This window comes from Aegilops tauschii, chromosome 5 (genome assembly GCF_002575655.3).
Source record: "Aegilops tauschii subsp. strangulata cultivar AL8/78 chromosome 5, Aet v6.0, whole genome shotgun sequence".
NCBI lineage: Eukaryota > Viridiplantae > Streptophyta > Magnoliopsida > Poales > Poaceae > Aegilops > Aegilops tauschii.
The window spans coordinates 457615142-457639556 of record NC_053039.3 but is presented as its reverse complement, the minus strand read 5'-3'; the positions used below and the strand labels follow the sequence as shown (position 1 = coordinate 457639556).

The window sequence follows — 24415 nt, the reverse complement described above, 5'->3', positions numbered from 1 at the left end:
CTGACGCGAAAAAGAATTTCAGGCACCTGAGAAATAGCAAATCCGCTTTTTACATACACAAAACTAGTAGTGGCATATATCATCAAATTGACAAAAAAACACTTAATATCCCAATTAGTAAACACCAGAAACTTCACAAGTAGAGTATGGCATCAGTGTGAATGGGCACTTCAAAGCATTTTTCTTGGTGTGTGTGGGCACCACCGCTTGCAGCCAGATTCAGCCGATCCGTCTCAACGGCTAGTTCCTCCGTGCCCCCAACCGTTGGGGGGAACATGCGGCCAACGCCCAAACAAAATCCCCCGTCCCCCCTCCCTCCCTGCTAATTCTCACCACATCCTCCGCCTCCCTTCACCTCCGATCTCTCTCTCGCGCACGCTCACGCTCACGCCTCCGACGCCACAGCTCGCCGGCGCGGCAAGCAAGCAAGCTCTGCGGCGATGGGGTACACGTACACGCCGACGTACTACTCGGGCCTGCAGGAGACCATCGCGTCCGTCTGCAAGTCCATCTTCAGCCGCCCCGGCAAGCGCCTCACCGCCGACCAGGCCGCCGCGCGCCGCCACGCCAACGCGCTCAAGTGGCAGCAGGACTCCTTCCACCGCATCCTCCACCTCTCCGCGCTCCACCGCGAGGGCATCGTCCCGGCCGCCGACGTCCACGCCTTCCGCGCCTCCCTCCTCGCCGCCCTCTCCGCGCCGCCGCAGGGCCCCGCCGACCACCCGCCCATCCTCCGCGACAAGCTCCTCTTCCTCCAGGTGCCCATCGTCATCTTTCCCCTCCTCCGCTCCACGACGGAGCCACGATTCTTGGCTAAGAAATTTGTACTGATCTTTGCTCCGTTCGTTCTTGGGAGCGCAGGAGCTGCTCCGCGCCAAGTGCGTCTCGCCGGCCGAGTACAACGCCGCCAAGCGGCCCCTCGTGCAGCGCCTCGCCGCGCTCGGCGTCGTCGTCGACTGCCCCGACGCGGACGATGCCGGCGGCGTGCCGGCGACCAGGTCGTCCGCGGAAGAGTGGTCGGAGATCGACCTCCAGGACCCGCCGCCGCCTCCCTCCACCGGCGACAAGCCCAAGCACAAGGCGTTCATCTCGCCGTGGAAGAGCCGAGGCAAGAAGGAGCAGGACGTCCCGCCGCGGCCGCCGCTGGCCCAGGTGGACCAGAACAACCACGCTTCAGTCCTCATGGCCGAGATCTCGCCGTCGGAGGCGACGCCCGCCGGGAAGGCCGACAAGGGGAAGAGGAGGCACCTGACGGCGATGTTCCACGGCAGTGGCGGCGGCGAGAACAAGGAGCCTGCGGCGGCGGTGGAGGAATCCGCCGATGAGAAAGGCAGGAAGAAGAGTTCTTGGGGGTTCAATGGGCTCAAGAAGTGGAAGAAGTCAGGCGCCGGTGGCAATGAGGATGCCCCTGCGGGCGGCGACTCCGCCCCGCCGCGATCTTCATACAGTGAGTGCCGGCTTGAGGCGAGCCCCGCCCCGGATGCCAAGAGGGCCAAGAAGAAGCTTCATGCTGCTGCAGCTGCTGCCGCCGGCGATGTCTCTGCTTCTGATTTGGCGAATGATAAGGTACTGAAAATCATTGGCTATTCTGAATTAATGTCTAGCAATATGCAGAGAACAGCATTGCCATTGAGCAAATCAGCAGCAGTGGATTAGAACTCAAGACATTTGAATTGAAGTTTGAACCTCTGTATTTGAACTTTCTACTGAAGGTTTTGGTGGAGGAGACAAAGAAGGAGCTCTCGAGGATTCAGGCCGAGCTATTGTCGACGAATCGGAACCTCAACTTCTCGTAAATCTCAAAATCTCTTCATGTTCTTGGTAGGGAACTGTCGCTCTTGTTTCAAGTGCTAAGAATAGTGTTCTTGGCTTTGCAGTGATCAGCAGATCGAGGCTATCTCAACAAAGCTCCCACTGGACAAGTCTGACCTCAACACATTCTTCCCAAAGTACATAAAAACACTCAGACAAGCATTCCTCATTCCTCAGCAACCAAGCAACCATTCCCCCTTCCAGATCAAACATTTTTTTGCGGTTCTTATCCGCGGTACTGGTTTTTGCAGGGCATGGTGTGACCAGAACGGGGACGGGGTGATCGACGCCGCGCAGAAGGAGTTCAAGGGGCACGTCGAGGAGATGGAGAAGCAGAGGGGGGAGGAGGACATCGCCGGCAGCGGCGAGGGCTGGGCGGCTGCTTTCGATGAGGACAACTTCAACCCCAGGGCCTTCTCAGATGCTAAGGGGAAGAAAGTCCAGGAGAGCCTTGACAGTGAGCATTTCACCAACCCTTTCTATGATGACAAGAAGAACAGCAACCCATTCTGGAGCCAGAGCTACAACTGATGCAGAGTGCATGTAGCTGGGGCCTCTATTTTGTGTGAGAAAGCACTGTCTTGTATCTTCTTGCTAATATGCGCTGTACTTATGATGGTTCAATTGTTATATTGGACCTGGGCTGTTCTGTGTTTTTGTTTTAAGATGATGTATTTGGTTAAAGATTGTATTGATGAGCACCTTGGATCATTAGAATGCACTTGTCAGTGTTGAGCACGAACTACTCCCTCCAACCCATATTAATTGACGCACACTTTTAGGCCCTGTTCGGCACTTCACCAGCTCCGTAGAATACAAGAATCTGCGGAGTACCTGTTTGCCCACTCCATGATTTTTAACTACGGCTGCGGCCGCTCCGGGAGTTGAGTCGTGGAGTGAAGCGCCTCCGAACAGGGCTTTAATACAGGCCAAAGGGAGTTTTCAGTGAAATATACCAATTTGGTGAGCGATTAGGTACTGTAAATCAGCGGCTCTTCTAACTTGCAGAGCATCATTGCAGCTGAGCAAATCAGCAAGCTCGATAGATTTGTGAACTGGCAGTATGCAATTGAATTGAATTCAGCGACAAGTCTTCCTCGCTCGTAGAGAGAGGATCAAGCATCATATTCAGCTATGACACTTGAGCACCTGTGTAGCGCACTCTCTGATCCTGATACTCCAGTCAAGGTATGTAATCAATCAATCAGTTTAGTACATACACTCTCATCTCAAAAACAAGAAAAGTAGTAGTGCAGTGCATATTATATCATGAGAAGTAAACCATACTGATATTGTGCTGATGCCTTACAAGTCTCACATCCAAAATCGATTCAAACTTCACCAATGTCTAAAGATCACTGCTCGTTTAGCAAAAGCTACTTGGAAGAAATTATTGCTACCCAGACATCAGGGCAATGAAAATGGGGAAAGAGTTTTCACTCCAACTAGTGGAACTTGTCTCGCCCAAGCCTCTGAAGATGGTAATTGATGGTCTTGGCAGCGTTCTTTGGCCTGCCCTTCTGCAATCGAGCCACGAGTAGCGTTAGAAGAACGGAAGAATGGATGGCTTAATGCTTTGAAATAAAAACAAAACATTCAGAGAACTAAGAAGAGTGAATCGTGACCTGAGCCTGGGTACAGGTGATCAAGAGCTCCTTCTGCCTCGTGCACTTTTCATCGATCTGCTTGTTCAAGGCAAGGCAGTTGAGGAAGGCCGTCATCTCCAGCATGCAAGGCTTAACGACGCCGCCAAACTTCTTTGGGTTTATGTACAGCCCAGCTTTCCGACCCATCCTGCCATATCACTTACAAGTGTGAACTTCTATGCAATAGCAAAGGCTGACTACTCACAGTCAGTACTAGTATAAGTATACAACAAATGCCTACAGGAGCAATGCGAGAGAAATGAATGAATCATCTGAACCGAACATCTGGGGAAAAGAGCAGAGCATATGGTGATGTTTTACTAGCCAGTGTAGCGTAGGAGCAACAGAGTTCCTCCAACAATCGTGAACTGCTTAATTTTCTTTCCAAGAAACAGTGTGGCGCTGCTAATCTAGGAGAAACCCGGGTTCCTTCAATAACCGCGAACAACGAAATCTCCCTTTCAAAGAAACAGAGTAGGTATTATATATGCTACTCAAAGATGCACTGAATTTGTCGGGCATCACGGCAGTAGGACAGCGGGCACGGCATCGTGCTCATCTATCCCTGCGCTACCGTTTGGTGAAACGACTTTTATGCTGAGACGAGCAATGGGTCGAACAGGTTGTGGGCGCCCGGGGCAGGGGCGGATCTACTGTAGTAGTCAAAAGAAAATCGCAACAGATGGGTGTTATTTCTGTTACCTTGCCTTGATCTGACTGCCGCTGCAGATTCACCACGCCGAACTGGAGCCAACCTGCGAAAATGGGAGGAAAGGATTAGGATTGTAGGCCTTGCTGTTCTAGGGGGTTCAGGGGTTGAGAGGCGAGGGAGGCGCCACGGAGGAGAGGGAGGGGGGAGAGAATGAGGGGAAGCGGGAAGGAGCGCAGGCTAGTGGGGGAAGATGCGAGCGGGGCGAAGGTCACCTGCGCCGTCGTCTGGTCGCCGAGGTTTCTCCGCCGCCGTGCCGCTCTCCCGCACCGCACGGACCTCCTCCTGACTTGACTTGGAGAAAAAGATGTACTAGCCGGGGGAAGAGAGGCAAGGCCCAAGGGGCGATGGTATGTTTGGGTTTCAGGCCCAAGCTAGCCCTCCCCAGCACTTTTGCCTAGCCCATGCAGTATGTTTTTTTCCCTGTCCATGAGTCGTCCAATGCTTTTTTTATTCGTCCATTTTTTATTTTTTATTTGCAAGAAAACTTCCAGTCTATTCATCATCAATCATGATAGTACAATGAAAACAAAAATAATAAAAATTACATCCAGATCCGTAGACCACCTATCGATAACTACAAGCACCGAAGCGAGCCGTAGGCACTTCGCCCCTCCCTCGCTTGAGCTGGGCAAAACTTGTTGTAGTAGACAGCCGGGAAGTCGTCGTGCTAAGCCCTACAGGACCAGCCACCGGAACAGCAACTGTCGCCGTTGAAGAGAAGCTTAGATCGGAAGGATCCAACCTGTAGACACACAAACACACACGAACAATGACCGGATCCATGTGGATCCACCGAAGACAAACGCCGACTGAATCCCGCGAGTCCGTCGGGGACAAACCTCCACACGACCTCCGATGACGCTAGAAGCACCACCGGGACGGGGGCTGGGCGGGGAAAACCTTATTCTTCAGAGAGCCGCCGCCGCCTCATCTCTCTGAGCAAGACACAAACCCTAAGAAAGCTCAAAAAAGCATCACAAAACGAAGCTCTCCCGTCGGCAGCCACGCCTCCATGGCCCTAAGATCACAAGAGACGAGGTAAACCGGCACCGGCGCCGGCAGGAGACAAGAAGAACACTAGCGCGGCTGGGTACGAGCGCTTTTTCCGTGGCGGCGGCTAGATGCAGCAGCGGGTCGTCCAATGTTAGCTAAATGAATTTCTCTCAAAAGAAACAGCGGTTTTGGTGAAAATCAAGGGCGTGAGCGTAAACCTTCGAAATGTTGCTTGGACGTCCAAACGTAGGCAGTGTATTCCACCAAGCCAATGTGAATTCCTCAAACATTCCTAATCCATTCATCCAAGCGGGACACAGGGTGTGAAGGTTTTGGTAGAGAAGGCAGAGAAGGAGCTCGGCTTCTCATTAGTCTCAAAAACTGTTCTTGGAAATTTCAAAAAAAAAAAAAAACTGTTCTTGGAAGGTGACTTTACCCCTTTGTTTCAGGATCAAGTGTTAAGAAAAGAGTGTTCTGCTGACAAAAATATATATATATATATATATATATATATATATATATATATATATATATATATATATATATATATATATATATATACTCAGCAAAGCTTATAGCGGATAGGTCTAACCTCAAGACATTCCTTCCCAAAGTATAGAAGCTAACCAAACAAGACTTGCGTATTTCAGACTGAACATATTAGCGCCTTCTCCCAGCCTCAGTCAGACGCAAGGGGTAAAAAGTTCAAGAGAGTTTTGACAGATGACAGCAACCCATTCTAGAGCCAAAGCTACAACTAATGCAGGGTGTATGTAACAAATTGTAGTATTTGATTAGAAACATTATTGATGGCCAATCATTTGGCGCTGATAACATCATTAGAACGCGTCAATTGTGCCCAAAACCATGGAAACAGTTCAACTAATACTACCTCCGTTTCTAATTGTAAAGACGTTTTGGCAGTTTCAATTGAACTGCCAAAAACTTCTTATATTTAGAAACAGAGGGGGCAATAGTTCTAGTACAATTCTCGTGGAACACAAGTTCCCTAAATCATGAATCACATGTTCAGAATACAAGTCCCAAGTCTTTTACATACACTGAAATAGACAGGCACAGAATTACATGTTCTCGTGGAATAAAAGCTCCCTAAATGATGAATCGCATGTTCAAATTACAAGCCCGAGTCCTTTATATACATACACTAAACTAAATAGACGGCACATCAGCCAACTAACTAGTTGAGATACTGCCTGCAGCTAAATGATCTACAGAAGCAAGGGATTCTTTCGCCTTCATCCTCTTGGTTGAAGTGATAATCGTACGTGATTTCCTCCCCTGGATCTATGTGGCGCTCCGAGAAGAACACTACCTGTATGTATGGTCAATGCTCATTTTAGCTCATAATATAATAGTTGGTGCTCACAAGAAATGTGTGATAATCCATCCTATAATGAGCAGGAGCTTTGGTCTAATTGCAAGGAAATTAAATACCCCCCGTCCCGAAATATAAGATCATTTTTTATACTATGATAGTATAAAAGGATCTAACATTTTGGGACAGAGGGAGTACATGTGACAAAGGTGTGTACCTTCTTCTCGTTCTTGACAGAGATTATTTTCGCGACGCAGTTTGGCTGGTCCGACAAAACATGGAAAGAAGCATGTGTCAGGAATACTCGCTGTAACTGGATCAGGGTACATGGACAGGCAAAGCTTACTACCATGCATGAGTGGTTGATGAATCTTGCAATCCCACCCTTGCGGGTGGCGTCGATAATATGCTCCTTGTCAATCTTGAAGAAATAACAGACGCTCTTGTACTGTTGCCGTTTCCCAGAGTGGTACTCGATCTCTCTTTTGTCGGCAACGCGCTGCCCAACAATTTCACCAACATACTCTATAACCTGAGATATTTCGATGCAGATCTATGAAATGATTTTATTTGCTAGACTATTAAATCCGAATATTTTACATCAGAAGGGAAAATGAAAGATAATAGTGACAGAATTACCATGGAGCCACGCGGTATAAACTCTGATGTGTAGAGGCCAAGTCCATGTATGCCAGATTTATACACTACCAAATGCTTCCATCCTTTGGACTGCATATTATAAATTATAAATGGAAATAAAGACATACGTAAATCAGTAAACGGATTTGTCACACCAGCTGACACTGTAATATGCAGCAAACTTTGACGTCTCCATAGCATACGCGACAATATGCAGTATTGAAGATAACCAGCTGCAATGCAGTACAAGATTACTAGAAGGAGCTACCTGTCTTCTTATGCAAGGCTTTGATCCGTTTATCCGTAGCCAAGCATTTATCTGTTCTTGGGAAACACTGCACTCACTACTCTTCACTTGAGGTTTCTTGTAATTAGAACCAGAACAGCCTTCACCCTTTCGTCCTTTAAAACCCTGTTCCACAGGAGTAAAATTAGTTATATGGATTCTGATTTTCAGGCAATAGAGTTCAACCAAATTACCTCTGTGCGTGCACATGTCCATTCATTGCTTCTCAAGCATTTCTCAGGATTAACACGGTTAGTAGCATGATTCAGGCATCTCCCATAAAAACCAATATATTCATTATGCTCGCCTTCTGGATCACTTTGCAACAGACCCTGTTGAGATACCACAAGCAACAATCAACTTTAAAAAGTACAATCCACCAAGGCAATGGTAAAAATGTGATCACCATAATGTTATCTGTCTATTGACTTGTCTATCAAATCACAACATCTCCATGCATTAGGTTTATCTTTTGTGCAATCAACATCACATGTGCCCGCACAAAAAAAGGAGCCAACTGCAATTTTCGCGAACATAAAAATGAAACAGAGGTACATGAGAAAGAAAAGAAAATGACACAGAACCTGACTCATATCATTTTATTTAAGAAACGCTGCATGGAAAATTAATCAATTATCTAGTGCAAAACATCCCTTCTTAGACTGGAAAACTATCACTAGTACAGTAAGTTTACAAATAAGCTTGACAAGTTCACATATTATAGTTCCCTAAAAAAACATATTATAGGCATTCAGCGTATGCATAACATGATGAGAAGTGGGTATTGTGCATTCCAATTTACTAAGCGAAGAAGAATTCAGAGAAGCCTATACCCAGAACATCTTCACTGGTGCATAATTTGACATAACCAATCCATCAGGCCATTGCTAGGAATAACAAAGAAAATAACACATCCACCGAAGCATCATTTAACATTAACATTTCCTCAGTCTAGTGCCACAAAAAACTATGAAGCCAGAGTGCAATCAACATTCATTGCTTCTCAAGCGTTCCTTAAGCCACAAAAAACTATGGGATTATAGTTAGCCTTTTCCTTTGAGAGAGTGGACTCCCAGGGACATTGCATCCACGATCAAAAACATAGCAAATAAAAAAATTCCGAAACTTTGTGGCTTCAATTATGACCAAATGTTTTAGGTGCTTGCAAAATTTGGTGGTCAAATGACATCCGAGGAGCTCTGTAAAAAAATGTGCTCAAACGTATGTGCACTGTTTGAGCAGGATTTATATTTCGTTTGTATGGAGATCATTTGATGTTATTTGGCCACCAAAGTTTGCAAGCACCTAAAACATTTGTTCATAATCAATGCCACGAAGTTTCAGATTTTTTTTTTTGCTATTTGTTTTGATTTTACTGTTCATCATGGGTGCAATGAACTTGGGTGTAGCCACTACTTTTCCAGAGAGTGGTATTTCTACTCCCAGGGACATTGCACCCACGGTCGAAAACATAGCAAATAAAATAAATAAAAACTGAAACTTTGTGGCTTCGATTAAAATACAGCTGAAAGGATATCTCAAAATCTTTTCTAGATGACCTGCCAAACATTCAACCCTCAAGCTATAATCAAGTATGACAGTCATGATCTGGATACCTATTCCAGGTAGCAACAATAACATACGCAACCATGCAAAAATGAAGCGGTACTCCTCAGTCTATATTATACGACTGTTTCTCTGGATTTTGACGCCCAAGAAATTAGTTTTCTTTTTAATCCATATTTAAAAAGTTAGTTTTTTCCCTCAATAAAAGATTCGATCTTTCGATAAAGAAAAAGAAACATCATAAGAATATGCATGAAGATTAGATGAGCATGGATGCAGCAAGTCGATCTGTCGAGAACATGTGGTGTGGCTGCCCTTAACAAAAAAAAGCCTACCCTCTGGTGGGCACACCAAGCATGGAAGGTCACCGAGCAATTCACATCTCGGCACATCATGAATGAACCCCCAGCTCTGTCACACATCGAGCATGCCTGATGACAAAGGAAAATGCAAACGATCAGGGCAAGAAAAAAGTACATCGGAGGCTACAAAATCTGTCATGAGAGGTACTACCGTGTGTCTGATAACTTAAAACAGAGAACTCACATAATCACTTTTGGCAGGCAAAGCACCCGATAGATCGAAGGCGCTCATTGTGGTGGGATTTGGGCATTTTGTACCGGGTGTCCACAGACCACAGACAACATGGACCCACCACGACGTGTGTGGAACGAGTAGACTTGAATTGTGGTTCGCAGTCCATGAGCTGCTGACGGTGTTCTCCTCATGTGCATTGTCTACTGGCCTCTGTTTATCTACTCTAGATACGTTTTCCAAACTCGTTGATCTTGACGCATAAGATGGATCGTGTTTGACATGTTTATCTGCTCGTGATGTAACTCTCAGACCTTTTCGCAAACTTGTCAGGATTTTTTGAGCGTTCAATGCCCTTGTCATGGCTCCACCTCCATAGCCACATAAAACGCAAACCTGAAAGAAAAAAACGCAATGGAGACCAGTAAGCAGCACTTCTTATGCCACAGAAATAATCACAACAATACTCAACAGATTTAACATGGAGGAAATTAAGGTCATTAAACACCACCATGAACAGATAGTTCTATAGGAGGTACAGCAGCTAGATGTCGTTTTCTCGCAAAAAAAAAAGCAGCTAGATGTCGTTTCCAGTAACATACTACTAGCACATAATTGCAAGGATTATCATCTGATGGTTTATGTTAATGTAGTCAGTTCCAGATATTAGACCAGTAAGGCTTGCTTACCCCTTAGCAGAACCACAAGTGGATAACTGATGTAATGTAGATGCCTTTAGTGGCGGAATGACAAATATCCTTAGGTATGGCATCCATGCATAATAGAGTTCCTCTTTCTGATGCAACCGAATTCAGAAGGCATGTGCAAACAAAATGGGGCGTACTAATAGACCTCAGATTCCTACTGTCTAGATGCTCCATATTGTATGATCCTTTTAGTGCAAGAAAGGTCACCCTACCCTCCCAAAATATGTGCATCATCCTTGACAATCTAAATCAGCCGTTCATGGTTACATTGTGGTAGAACCAGGGGTCCTACCGGACCTGCTCCGGAGGTTGTAGGGGAAGGATGGAACGGGACGGGGCGATGATCGGGCGCGACGACGGCGCAGGCAGATGGCGGCGGCGGCTAGGGTTAGAGGCGGCTAGGGTTCCGGCTCCTCTGGGAGCCGGGCAATAGGGATAATAATATTCTTATTGCTTAATTCCAAAAAGAGTCTTACAGCCTATATTTATAACCTAGATAACTTGCATAAGAATTAACCTAAGATAACTTGCATAAGAATTAACCTAAGATAACTTGTGGGCTAAGATTGCCCGGTGGGCCTAGCTAAACCGGCCATAACACATTGCATAAGGACGATCAGATTAGATAAGACCACTTCTAACAAGCGATGATTTAACATCATTAGGTAGTAATCAATAAATAACCTAAAGTGCTTAATTAGTGATGAGAAGATGAACTAGCAAAGCCCCACCTGTAATTTGCATATACGAGAATTCACAACACTTAGGAATGTAAACTACCACAACGATGCTTGTACAGATAACATAAAGCATGGATATACTAAATAGACAGCTAAAAAAATTTAAGAACGAATTTGCTTACAGTGTCCTGGGCATTGGCATTGGTCTTGCAGGGTCTACAGAACCATTGGCCTCTTGGAACTTTTAGAACACCATAGCAAGCTTGGTGCGCCTACATGAGATGCATAGCACCTATGTAAATATGCAGTAGTACTAGGTACAGGTAAGAAATAGAATGACTGACTTTGACAAAGCACTTGCTGCACTCCATCAACTGATTGCAAGGCTCCAGGTATGGAATTCGACAAACACAACATGAATCAGCTGAGCTAAGCCTTTCTTTGTACCTGTGCATTGTACAAGGTATTAAGCAGAACTTTGTTAGATCAGCCAGTAAACAAGCGTACCATGACACATTAATAACAAATGGTATCAGCCATTTTTTGTGAAAATCTAAAAACCACATCTAGTGGAACTACAACCTTCCAGCATTCACTTCACAGGCTTGAACCACATTTTGTTTATCGCCACAAGGACCACGTGCTGATCTATTTGCAGATTCTTCACACTTCTTAATCCTATCAACAGATACACTTGATCTTCGATTCCTAAATCCTGCATATAGTTGGTCCAATATGTTAGTAAAAAAAGATTCATTTAGCATCCCATGTGGAACTTAAGAAACTGAGAAGTTGCTCATGTTTATAGTAATTAATATCCTGCATTATATCATCACGTTTCCCAGTATGTACTAAAAAAAGCAAATACCATCAATATTATAACGAAGTTTTACCTTTTCTTGATGTTTGCACTGAAAGTTGGCTTGTCTCCGCATCTGTTGGGCCAATAGGCTTACCTTCCCAAAGATCTGAAATGAAGGGTGTTTTCATATTTCCGATTTTATGAAGAAATCACTACCTTACTACTAATTGAGATATTTCCAGAAAAATACCGATGCAGGGCCTTTTGCAGTCACGCTCAATGTTCGGTCTCAACCTCAAGGCATTAGGTGGATATCTACTCTTTTTGGAACTCTGAATTCCATCTTCAGCTTTTGAACTGTAATTTTGATTACCAAAAGAATATTTACCTACAGGACGAACTGCACTCTTTTCCTCACAAGAGTGGATGTTTTCTGTGTTGCAGGGGGTTTTGACAGCATTGCATCTCTTCGCCTTTTTAAGAACCAGACTAAGTGGAGCAATTTTAGGAAATTTTCGATTATCATCTGTTATCCCTGTAGCAATTAAGCTAGAATCGAGAAGGGGAACCTCACTACAAACATTTTCACTCTTAGGTTCATTTAAAATGCAGTTGAGAGAAACATATTTAGGTGGTTTTCGAGCAGACATTCGGCTCCCTTCCTGTTGATGTTTTTTTCTAACCAGGGTGCTCATATCCTCTACTTGCTTCTTCTCATCAGAGGAATTTAATTCTCCAACCATAATGCCCTCACCATCTGACTGCTCACCACCTTTCAAAATCTCTTGATGGATGCGAGGCCGTTTCACTGGCTTATTTCGTTGCATGGTAGTATGTTTCTGTTTAATTTTTGACACACTGCAAGAATACGAACTAGCCTTATTCTGTGGTTGAGGGTCTCCATTTTCGGATGACTGCAAAGTAATTTTCCTAGTACAATCATCAGATTCTGAATGTTCCTCAGAGCACTTCAATCTTCTTGATTTCCTTTGTGTTTCAGAACGTTGTCGCTTGCCATTATCTTTGAGTGTACTTCCGTCAGAAATCTGACAATATTTTCTCTTCACTTTAGATGTGTCTAAGTGAAATGTAGAGGAACCATTTAGCGACTTTTCACATCCTGTACTGATAGGCACATAGCTTGACGACGACGAACTTTTCTCAGTTCTTGATCCTTCGTCAAACATGAGTTTTTTGTGTTCAACACCATATTTATCCACACACGAGGATGTATTGTTAAATTCAGGTGATGCTGGAAACTTTGTCACCACAGCACTGGAGGATCCAGAAGAAAAACCAGGCTTCAGTCGTTCTTTACATACACCAGAACCTCTACAGGAGCCATTTTTCTCCGTTACAGCTATATAAGGCGAACTGGCCTTGGCCACTGATTCTTCTGATACATTCTTCAGTCTCTCTGATATAGGAGCGAAAAGCTGGTTTGTCATTTTATTAGAGACAGCTTTCAACAAAGGTGTTTGAGCACTGCTTGAGCAAGGGCATCTTAACTTTTCACTCTCCCCCACGCATCTGGTAGGCAGTTGTACATCATGCTTGCACTTATGTAAACTACTACCACTTTGGTCAATTCTGTCATCGCAGTGCTTTGCAAAGCCACAACCTGTCAAACATTTTGAGACTACAGAGCAGCAGCATCTGCCATCCCGACATGAACCTGATTCTTTCTTATTAGGTGGATCAAGCAGAGGGCATTTGGTCAAGCTGTTGGTTGCATGTCCCATGGAACTGCAATAAATAAAAGAATGTCAAAGTAAGCATGGAAGTAGCTGCAAGAGCACATTTTTTATAGTTACGAAATAAGTATATGGCACATGACAGAGAAAGGGCATGCCACCAATGAAGCGATTAATCAGGCTAATACCTAATCCAAATTTCAAGTTTGCTCAGAGAAAAATATTCGGTACCATGAACAGGAAATAGAGTGTTACAACAACGATGGAGCTGAAATATTTCCAATAACATGTAGTGAAGAAAGAAATTGTTCATAATGCAATGCCGACAACCAGAACTCGTCAAAAGCATAGAAATATTAACTTGCCTTCTGTAATGAAACCCATCAGGAGAGCACACATGGCAAGAAGGCTGCAAGATATAATCTCCAGAACATAGCGATGGCCTTGGTATGAAAGTGGAGCAGGTGCAAAGCTCATGCAACCCTGAAAAAATAAAAAATATGCCACTGGAGTAAGACAAGACATTCAAGAGAAGAAAAAATCAATAGAATAGTTGTCTAACACAGAACCCACCTAGTTTATGGATTGGAGCACCGTCATTCGAGAATTGAGTTCGGCACAAGTGACCAGCTCCAAAACCAAGTCTAGAAACATCTTCCTGAACTCTGTAACAGCATCGATGTATTGATTTTTCTAACGTTGATTGATCATGTTGGCCAAAACTAGGTAGAAACTCCCTAGATGAAGAGCAGGAATTTCGACAATGGCAGATGATTTTGGCAACTCTCGAACTTCTGTGTGTGCATGAGTCGTCTACACACTCAAAAGTATTATGTCCATTGGCCTGCATAAAATGGTTGGAGCATCAAAAAAATTGAAACATAAAACAATCATGTTGGTGCTTCATTGTGGTGTTGGCAGTTATCATTTACTTATGATATGTCAATGTGTGCAAGTGCAAGATCAACTCACCACTTTATCATACATACAGGGAGCCTGATGGGATATATCGCCCGCATGATTGCCGGTCCTGCAATTTGCAGGACATGGAACTCCTGCACAAATTTTGGAGCTTCCAGCATTAGGTTGGCTATGCAGCAAATGCGACTGGCAGTCACTATGGATTAAGGGCTCATGACTATTTGCAAGAGGTCCAACTTTTGAAGCACATCTGCTGGGTGCCACTGAAAGAGCAATGCCATCTGATATCCTTTTCGTATGAATACTGGTAGAGACCAAATTAGAATGATTATCATTGGCCCTTGGCTCAACTTGTCTATTTGCACTTTTTGAATGATAGGAACTATATGCACCATCACAAACTTTGGAGCTTCCAGCATTAGGTTGCCTAGGCAGCAAATGCGACCGGCAGTCACTATGGATTAAAGAGTTCTGACTATTTGCAAGTGGTACAACTTTTGAAGATCCACTGAGTGCCACTGAAAGAGCCCTGTCATCTGATATCCTTTCAGTATGAATGCTGGTAGAGGCCAACTTAGAACGATTATCATTAGCCCTTGGCTCAACTTGTCTACTTGCAAACTTTGAATGATAGGAACTATATGCACCATCCAAACCCTTAGGAAGGCTATGCTCGCTACTCTTGAGAATATCATCGATGGCTTCACTATTCCTCTCAAGATGCGAAAGAAATATTGAGATAAATGAATTCTTGGCTGCTGCATCTGTAACCTTGCCACCTTCAGAACGATTGATAGCACTAGCAACTCCATTAGATTGTTCGCTAGTTCCTCTACCAATTGGTGGTTCATAATGTTCCCCTATATTTTTACTGACCTTGACTGTTTGCCTTGGACAATGATCTGCACCAAAGAGTAATGATATTATTTAGATATCCAGGTGGGGGAAGGGGGATGCTCTCACAGGCAGTGCACATACAAGGATCAAACTTGATGTTTCTGCTGTGGTGTTCTAAATCATAGCAAATTACTTTTGTTGTTCATCAACTAAAACGAAGTCTTGGCATGGCTAAGAATACACAAAATTGCAGATGCCTGATCAGTAGTTATTGCAGGTACTTTGTAACTTGAATGACAATTGACAGCAAAAAATAATGAAAGAAGAGCATAATAACAAACTCACTTTGAGTTACTGATGGCAGATGTGACTGAGGTCTCTGAAAATCAATTAATGTTGACTGCGCCGACGGAAATAGGGCAGTCAGAGATTGATGATAAGAGGACTGCCCAAGCTTCAATTCGGTATTCGAAGCACTGCTCAAACTATCTTGGAGTATTTTGTTGGGAAAATTATATCTGCCTGCCCTAGTATCATTGCTAAAAACTACTGGAGATCTTGGAGCTGGATTACGAAACGAGGCACCAAAGTTATTCTCCACAAGATCTGCATAACTATGTGACGAATGATTCCCATTGTGATGTGCATTCGTGCTTGCTGTAATATATGGGCTTCCACTTGGCCTGCTAATTTGGTTTAGGTTCACTGCATTAACAGTATGGTTTTTAGCAAGCCCTAGATTTGTTTCAGAATTCTGCAGTAAAGCAAAGTTCCTAGCAAAAGATGTGTGTACATCAGCACTCCTGTAATATGTTCCATCTCTCTTATTCCCTAGCTTTTCAACGGTAGTGTGCCCTCTACCTTCATTGTGCAGATCACTGGAATAAACTGTTCCGCTTATAGGTCCTGTGCTTTTTCGCAGATCATTCGAATAAACTGTTCCGTTTATAGGTCCTGTGCTTTTTCCATATGCATTGAATAACCCAACTTTTTCCATACTAGTGTTTCTCGCAAGGAGATTTTTCAGCCTGTATCCTTCTGGAGAAGGATCTATACACGCCCATTCTGGCCGATCACACTTAGTGTCAGTAACATATGATCCAACCTAGATGAATAGAAGGGGAAAACAGTTAACGCACATTTGAAGTAAAGGCTTCGCATCACTATCAGGACATGTTGGACTGCACATGTGAGGAATATATAAAAATAACACTTATTTCTTTCTGCTAGAATGCATCATCTCTGATTAATCATTTTGCAACACGTCAAAGTATCATCATGCCAATTGCATGTTAGATTTAACTCCTCTCGCAGTCAGACATAGAATCACACCACATGTGATACATCGTAAGTCAGAAGTTATACAACTAATTCATGGTGTCCAAAATGGAATTAGTTACCAAGTAAAATATAATAGATTGAGTCACAATCAGATGTAATCATCTAATACTTACCCCTACGCAGTATTTGAACCAATGTGCAATACTCATGCCATTCTCCATGAGGACAATTTCACCAGCTTTTTCTGCAGGCCCTCCTGCATGCTACATCAACAAATGTATGCAAGTTAAAACTTTTATCGACAGGAATATTTCTGTGAAGTCGAGTATGTGCATAATAAAACACAACAAGTTAGGCAACAGTCCTATGGTACCTCACAAAACTTAGCTACAGACATCCTCAACTGATGACATGAGCAAAGAACTCCAAAAAGCCCAGCATCACCCACGAAGAGCTCTCCACCTGTTCAAATGCCAATAGAAGAACTTTACTGAAAGAAGGATATACATTTAGTGATGAGAATAGTTTTAGGCAGCAGGATCAAGAGATTGAAAAAAAGTTTACAATCCAACTAATAATCGATCCCAGTTTTCTCATTTGCACTATATTAATACTAACCAAATGCCGATGTGGGGACATGGTATGCAAATAAAGATTTGCTAATTGATAGTCATATTTAATCCTAGATGATTTGGAAACCTTTATTCAGTCATCAAGAGATACCTTTAAAACTTTTTGACACAATGCAGTAATGTCATGATCATTTGGTGCACAAGCAACAAGCAGAGATGCTATGATCAAGCACTGCTCATCGTACGTAGTTCAGTGGCCGGGGGTTAAAAAAATGCTTACTTAACAATGGTCTAGCCATTCAATGGCTACCGCCCCCACGACAAACCGGTAGTGAAACTAGGTTGCAGATCATGTTGCAAGGTGAACCCACCGACATTCAGACAGGAGACGTGGATACGATCCGTGAGAGGCGCGGGCTGATGGCGAGGGGTCGGTTTGGATGCTAGCTTCTGCATCATTTGCGCTGCACTTGAATCCTGAAACTGCGCGGCGCCGTGGGACATTCCTGCATGACAAACGGTGAGGCTCATTACATACACCCAAACCATTAATTGTGCACATCAGGTCACTGCTAACTGAGAGTTGAGAAGCATACCGTCGATGGTTGAAGTCGAAGTTTCCCCCGGCAAATTAACCTGCACATTAGAGGAGGTCTTGTTGAGGAACAATGCCCCCAAGGAGGACTGCTCGGCGCCGCTGCCGGCGGACAACCCATACCGCGGGTACTTTGGCAGCACCGCCGGCGCGCCGCCAAGCGGAGTATAAGCGCGAGAAAGATCGACGGCACCAGCAGCAGAATTGCTGGCATTGCTGGCGCTGGGGGTGTGGAGCAGGGAGTTGAGGTCCGGCGCACGGCTCAAATGGGGGTAGCTGTAGTAACTCCCGGGAGGAGGTTGGGCGAGCAGGGGGTTGCTGCTCGGCCCGGATCTCGCGGGCTGGCTCCACGGGGTCGGGTTCGGCGGCGACCGGTCCGGAACCGCCGCGGGGCCCGGCAGCGATTGGCCCGGCGTTGCCGCGGCGGTGTTGAGCGCAAACCGGTCGGGCGCTGGCGCGGGGCTCGGCCCCAATCCGGCCGGCGTTCCCGCGGGCCGGCCGTCGGTGAGGGTTTCCGGCGGCTGCGGGGCGGCGAAGGGGCGGAGGCGGTGGCGCGGGTCCGTGCTGCCCGCCTGCGGGACGCGCTGCAGCAGAAGAGAGGCAAGGCGATGTGAGGATCTCTTGTCCTTCTTCTACCTTGGAACACAGGGAGGGAGAAGCAGAGCAGATCGTCCCCAAAGGAAGAGCAACCCCAAATGAGGAGCGTAAAGCAGTGTCGCGCGCGTTCTCATGCCCCGAGAAACCCCCGCCCCGCCCGAATTACCTGGCTCGGCAGCGCCGGCGCCGGCGCGGCCGGCGGGCGCGGAGGCGGCCACCGCGCGGGCCACGCGTCGCCGTCCATGGCCCCGGCCCCGAGGATGGGTGGGCGCCGCGGCAGTGGACCGACCGAGGGTGCGTCGAGGAGAGGAGAGGGGAGGGGAGCGGTGAGCACGGCCGGGCCGGCAGAGGGGCGTGGTCGTGGGAGGGGTGGGGGTGGTGGGCGTGCAGTGGCAGTGTGGACTCCCTGTGGACTGTGGTGGTGCTGGTGCGGGAAGCAGAGCGGACAGGGCGCAGCAGGGAGGGCCACGTGCGAGTCGTGCGTCGCGCTGCAGGTCTGCAGCGGAGTGGGGGCATGCGCATTGGCTGTGTTCCACTACGGTTTTGGTTGGCTCCATCGCCCGCGAGTCAGGCCAACTCCAATTGCACGACCCCGTCCTATCCATCCGCGTTCAAACGAATAAAACAGGTCTTTCAACGCGCGGCCACAAATGAACCGTTATTTGTTTTCTGTCCGCTTTCGATCCATTCTCGATTCAATTTTAGGCCGAGTTTGCAGCCAAACAGACACACGCAGAAGCGAGTGACGCGTGCCCTTGTCCTACCCTGACTCGCCCATCGGGGAGACAGACCCCTCCCCCCTTTCTCTTCTTCTACCTCCCTCCGCGCCCCGACATTGCCGCCACCACCACCCTTCCCGACCGCGTCGTCTTCCACAAGGGCCGTCCCAACCAGCACCGCGCCATGCCATAGTTGTCTCCGCACCGGCTTTCCGGAAAGCATTTGGCCGACGTTCTCCTTGTTGTCGGTGGGAGAGAATCTACGGCCGCCGGCGTCGCTCGTCGTCCCCAACCTCTTCCGGGCTGCCGTTCGTTGCCACAGGGCGCCCTCCAGCACCACCGACCCCCAAAACCTTGCTTTGCTGCCTGCAAGGGGAGCAGGACGTGCACTATCCGGCCGCGCCCCCAGCACGATCGTGTTGGAGATATGCCCTAGAGGCAATCATGTATGATGATATTTCCTATGTGTTTATGAATAAAGATAGTCCTTGGATGTAATCAATGATACTTGTTGGCAAGTACGTGACTTGTCTGTGAGATCTTGTTCGTATGATGCATCCTAAATGGTCCCTAGTCATAAGTGATGTGTGGGCGCATGTCAGACTAGACTAGCATATGACACGGTAGATGGCTCGGTCTCACTAGCCATGGAGCATTGGATACTAACCGGATAATATGGACTTGGAAAGGTCTGATCAGATTCGACATAGTCGGATCCGAGTCGAGATAAGGTCCGAGTCGGATAGACCCAACTATGAGACGCAGCAACATGTCATCTGTGAGTCTCTAGTACAACATACGTTCTATGTCCTAAGACCTGAGCTGGCGCATGTACTCGGGATGGTGATAGACTTGCTTTGCGCCGACCAAACGCTACTCCGCGACTGGGTAGTTACAAAGGTAGGTTTCAGACTTGTCCAGACCCATGTTGCGAGACATGGTCGAGCAAGATGGGATTTGCCCCTCCGATCAGGAGATATATACTCTGGGGCCCTCGTGTGATCCGACCAGGATAAGCATGGCCATGCGACAAGGATTATGAGATAGTCCGGTTTGTGGTCAGCATCACTGGAACGAGAAAGAGGTCGGGCTAGCACAAGGATGACAGACTCGCCTTGAGCCCGACAACAATATATCGTGTGGCAAAAGGAATGGAAATGTGATGTACAGGTTCGCCTAACCAGCTTCATAGTCTGCTTGGTGGTCAGCACGCCTTGCTAGAGGCCGCTACCAGCCATGTAGTTCGGAGGTGATCCGAACTACCACCAAGCCGGCTTGAACCTAAGGGGTCACACGCTTAAGGGAAGGAACCTACGAGGTCGGATCCAAGGACACTGGTCGGATGTGATCCGAGCTGTATTCGGATTGTGGCCGAGTAGACTTATGGGCTTTAGGGTCCGTGCGAGGCCCAAGTGTTGAGCCCACGACGGACGCCTATATAAAGTGGAGGTGCCGCACACTCATGCGATGGATCGCTTCGGCGCTGTCACTAGAGTTTGCATGTGTTGCGAATAGCCACCTCCACTCGCCGCCGGTTGTGTGATCGGACCTAGCAGTCCGCCGCACGACGTTCCTCCTGCATGCGCGGATACCGTTAGAGGCGGTGCATTTGCCCTGCTCCGGCGAACCTGTTCGCGGGATCCAATCGGCTACGTGGGAGACCGGCAAGGAGGAGACGACTTCGGGAACGCGAGGCGACTCCGAGAACGCGCTGCCTCAACTCTACTTCCGCTGCACTGCACTGCGCGTCTAGTGGTAACGAACTGTGATCCATCTCCCGTAGCATGTTCTTGGTTGTTTTGCGCGTAAGAAAATTTTAATTTGCAGTCGACGCACCCTACCGTAGAATCCAACAGTGGTATCAGAGCCTCTGCTATAGGATTTGGATTCAGATCATATGCATATTAGATATGTGGAGGCGGCAGATAAGATCTGTTGTCGTTGATGAGATCGGTTGTGTGCACGGTTGATGAGATCAACTGCACATGGGGATCGATGTGGCTATGTATTCTGATGATCAGAGTTGATGAGGTCGTGACACAACCTACCACTACCGGTCGGTATCCGCCATCGGGGTTAACAGCGGGACCGCCGTGTGCGTAGCGCCTTGTATTTCGTACACGATCACTCAAACTGGTAGAATGCGAGTAACTTTGTTTTGCAGGTTTGATGTGAATAGTATGGCTCATGTGTATGTGATGCATGTGTGTAATTTATACATGGCCTGCGCGTCATGTTTGTCAGCCGGCAGGAGCCAAAGTGTTGTCATTATAATATATAACGACCTGCGTGTTGACTTGTGACTCTATGTAATATTCATTACTAGTTGTAGTAGTTGGATAATAGAGATCAGGTTGGTGGCTTGGCGTCCGGGCGTGACAAACAAGATGGAGTTCCTAGATGGTCATCGGAGTCGGAGCCGACCTGGAAGAACGTCCATGAAGGAGCCATACTATTTCACAATATGTGTTTATTTGTGATTGTTAAGCTTCTTTGTTTCTATGCATGTTAAAATGGTAGAAAGATCCCTCGGGAATATCAAGCGAATTGCCATCCCCGATGTTGCACCTTCGCACGTCAAGTACGTCTAGTAGTGGGCTCATAAAATTGAGGTGCTGCTGGGTGTCCTTGAACTGAAGGGTTCGTGTCGGACACGGACATGCACTGCATCAGGTTACTTGACAAGGCTATCAAAACGGTTTTGGGCCTTGTGGCAAAGAAGGTTGGGGGCCGGGGTATGAGATACCTACCCGATCGACAGGAGTCGTATAGAGATACGATTAGCAAGGAGTTGCTTACCGGATAGGTATGTTGGTTAGCAGTGATGCTAAAGCTCACTGGTTGCATGCGCTAGTCGGATGCTGAATCATTGGGAGTTTGTGGAGGGATGCTAACTTCAGTGGGAGTATTTCTGTTTAGGCTTGAATTACTCTACATAAACACATTGCTTAGTGATTGCATATTTTTCTGTTGTAGATCAATGGCACCACCTGCTCAACCCAACTTTGCATTGAAATCAATTCTGGAAAAGGATAAACTGAATGGAACAAACTTTACCACCTGGTATAGAAATCTGAAAATTGTTCTCAAGCATGATAAAAAGGAACATGTTCTAGAGGATCCGCTTCCAGAGGAACCTACCGATAATGCTAGTACCACAACCAAGAATGCCTACCAGAAACTCGTTGATGAATCAAACGAGATCAGCTGCCTCATGCTGGCTTGTATGGAGCCTGATTTGCAGCAGCATTTCGAAGACGTTAGGGCTTTCGATATGATCGAGAGTCTCAAGAGCATGTTTCAGGTGTAGGCTAGGACCGAAAGGTTCAACTCTGGCGATCCTTGATGGATTGTAAGCTGAAGGAAGGTGATCCACTGAGCCCGCATGTGATCATGATGATTGGATATGTGCAAGCTTTGGATTGGTTGGGCTTCCCGCTCTTGGATGAGCTGGCTACTGATGCAGTTCTGGGTTCTCTTCCGCCTAGCTATGGGACGTTCATCTCAAACTATCATATGCACGGCATGGATAAGAAGCTCACTGAATTGCATGGGATGCTCAAGGTGGCAGAGAAAGATATTAAGAAAGGCACGCATCAAGTGTTGATGGTGCAGAAATCGGCTAAGTTCAAGAAGAGTTGGTCCAAGAAAAAGGCAAAGGGCACGGAGACGGTAACCTCCGCCGTTGCGCCAAAGTCTGGACCGGACTCGAAGACCATTTGCTATCACTGCAAGGAAACTGGTCACTGGAAGAGGAACTGTAGCAAGTGGCTTGCAGAGCATGGAAAGAAGACCGGGAATGCTGCTTCAGGCAAAGGTACACTTGTTGCATATGTTATAGACATTTACCTTGCTGACATACCTAGTAGCTCTTGGGTATTTGATACCGGATCGGTTGTTCATATTTGCAACTCGATGCAGGGGCTGGTAAGAACTAGGCGTGTGGCTCAAGGGGAGATTGACATCAGGGTCGGCAACAAAGCAAGAGTTGCTGCGTTGGAGGTCGGCACGATGCAGCTCCAGCTTCCTTCTGGATTTATTTTGGAATTGAATAATTGTTATTACATTCCTGCACTTAGTCGGAACATTATTTCTGCCTCATGCTTGATGAGTCAGGGTTATGAATTCAATTTAAAGGACAATGGTTGTTCGTTTTATTTGAATGGTATGTTCCACGGCTATGCACCCATTGTTGATGGGTTATTTATATTGAATCTGGAATAGGAACCGGTCTATAACGTGAATGTCAAGAGGCATAAGCCTAATGAGATAAATCCGACATACTTCTGGCATTGCCGGCTTGGACACATTAGTCTGAAACACGTGAAGAAGCTCCATGATGATGGGCTCCTAACTTCGTCCGACTTTGAGTCGTTCGAGACATGTGAATCATGCTTGCTAGGCAAGATGACTAAGTGTCCTTTCGCAAACAGTTGCGAGAGGGCGTCCAAGCTGTTGGAACTTATACATAGTGATGTGTGTGGTCCAATGAGCACAACTGCCAGAGGTGGCTATCAGTACTTCGTGACTTTTACCGACGACTTGAGTAGATATGGATATATCTATTTTATGAGGCACAAGTCGGAAATTTTTGAAAAGTTCAAAGAGTTTCAGAACAAGGTTGAGAATTAGCTCGGCAATACTATAAAGCTTCTACGATCTGATCGTGGAGGTGAGTACATGAGCCAGGAGTTTGATGATCATCTGAAAAGCCGAGGTATAGTACCTTAGCTCACACCTCCGGGTACGCCACAGAGAAACGACGTGTCGGAACGGAGGAATAGGACCTTGTTGGACATAGTCCGGTCAATGGTGAGCAAATCGGATTTACCCTTGTCATTCTGGGGATACGCTATAGAAACTGCAGCTTTCACACTTAACAGGGTACCATCAAAATCCGTAGACAAGACACCACATGAGATGTGGACCAGGAAGAGTCCAGTTTGTCTTTTCTAAAGATTTGGGGTTGTGAAGCATTCAAACGACTTATGTCAGACAAGCTTACACCCAAGTCAGATAAGTGCATATTCGTGGGATATCCGAAGGGGAAACCTTGGGATATAGCTTCTACAACCGGGAAGAGAACAAAGTGTTTGTTGCTCGGAACGGGGTTTTCCTTGAGAAAGAGTTTCTGAGTCGGGAGGCCAGTGGGAGGACGGTCCGACTCGAAGAAATTCGAGGACCACTCGGGGACGACTCGGCTAGTGATGAGATCATACCGAAGTCAGTCAGGGAATCCGTAGTGGAAGCGGCACCGGAACCACGGAGGTCAGAAAGATTGCGCAGAGTGCGTGATGTATTGTTGCTAGAAAGCGACGAGCCGGCCACGTATGCGGAAGCGATGGTGAGCCCAGATTCCGAGGCATGGCTAGAGGCCATGAGATCCGAGTTAAAGTCCATGGATGAGAATCAAGTCTGGGACTTGGTTGATCCGCCGCCTGGCATAATAGCCATTGGTTGCAAATGGGTCTTTAAGAAGAAAACCG

General features: G+C 46.4%; 3 protein-coding genes across 4 annotated transcripts; 1 reads left to right on the top strand and 2 right to left on the bottom strand.

Annotated features, from left to right (window-relative positions):
* The first annotated feature begins 312 nt into the window (after window positions 1-312).
* Window positions 313-2554, top strand: LOC109761849 (uncharacterized). Its single transcript, XM_020320673.3, has 5 exons — window positions 313-758; window positions 862-1566; window positions 1713-1792; window positions 1878-1949; window positions 2064-2554. The coding sequence occupies exons 1-5, from the start codon at window positions 441-443 to the stop codon at window positions 2341-2343; spliced, it is 1455 nt and encodes a 484-aa protein (XP_020176262.1). The 5' UTR covers window positions 313-440; the 3' UTR covers window positions 2344-2554.
* A 503-nt stretch (window positions 2555-3057) lies between these two features.
* LOC123493352 (uncharacterized) lies at window positions 3058-4534 on the bottom strand. Of its 2 annotated transcripts, none has more exons than XM_040390807.3 (4): window positions 4383-4534; window positions 4161-4213; window positions 3438-3606; window positions 3058-3332 (listed from the first exon to the last, which is right to left on the bottom strand). In XM_040390807.3, the coding sequence occupies exons 3-4, from the start codon at window positions 3603-3605 to the stop codon at window positions 3258-3260; spliced, it is 243 nt and encodes an 80-aa protein (XP_040246741.1). In that variant the 5' UTR covers window position 3606; window positions 4161-4213; window positions 4383-4534; the 3' UTR covers window positions 3058-3257. The 2 variants fall into 2 exon arrangements, with proteins under 2 accessions (XP_040246741.1, XP_040246742.1); XM_040390808.3 differs by having other exon boundaries at window positions 4166-4213; window positions 4383-4532.
* Window positions 4535-6151: 1617 nt separating this feature from the next.
* Window positions 6152-18454, bottom strand: LOC109761850 (uncharacterized). The gene is made up of 22 exons (XM_045228706.1): window positions 18377-18454; window positions 17615-18245; window positions 17390-17524; window positions 16820-16908; window positions 16620-16709; window positions 15511-16270; window positions 14380-15230; window positions 13981-14251; window positions 13773-13890; window positions 11964-13459; window positions 11805-11879; window positions 11494-11626; window positions 11256-11358; window positions 11094-11183; window positions 9537-9920; window positions 9326-9421; window positions 7619-7756; window positions 7407-7550; window positions 7139-7228; window positions 6849-7031; window positions 6717-6761; window positions 6152-6496 (listed from the first exon to the last, which is right to left on the bottom strand). Exons 1-22 carry the CDS (start codon window positions 18452-18454, stop codon window positions 6362-6364), a joined length of 6135 nt encoding a protein of 2044 aa, XP_045084641.1. The 3' UTR covers window positions 6152-6361.
* Window positions 18455-24415: the final 5961 nt, after the last annotated feature.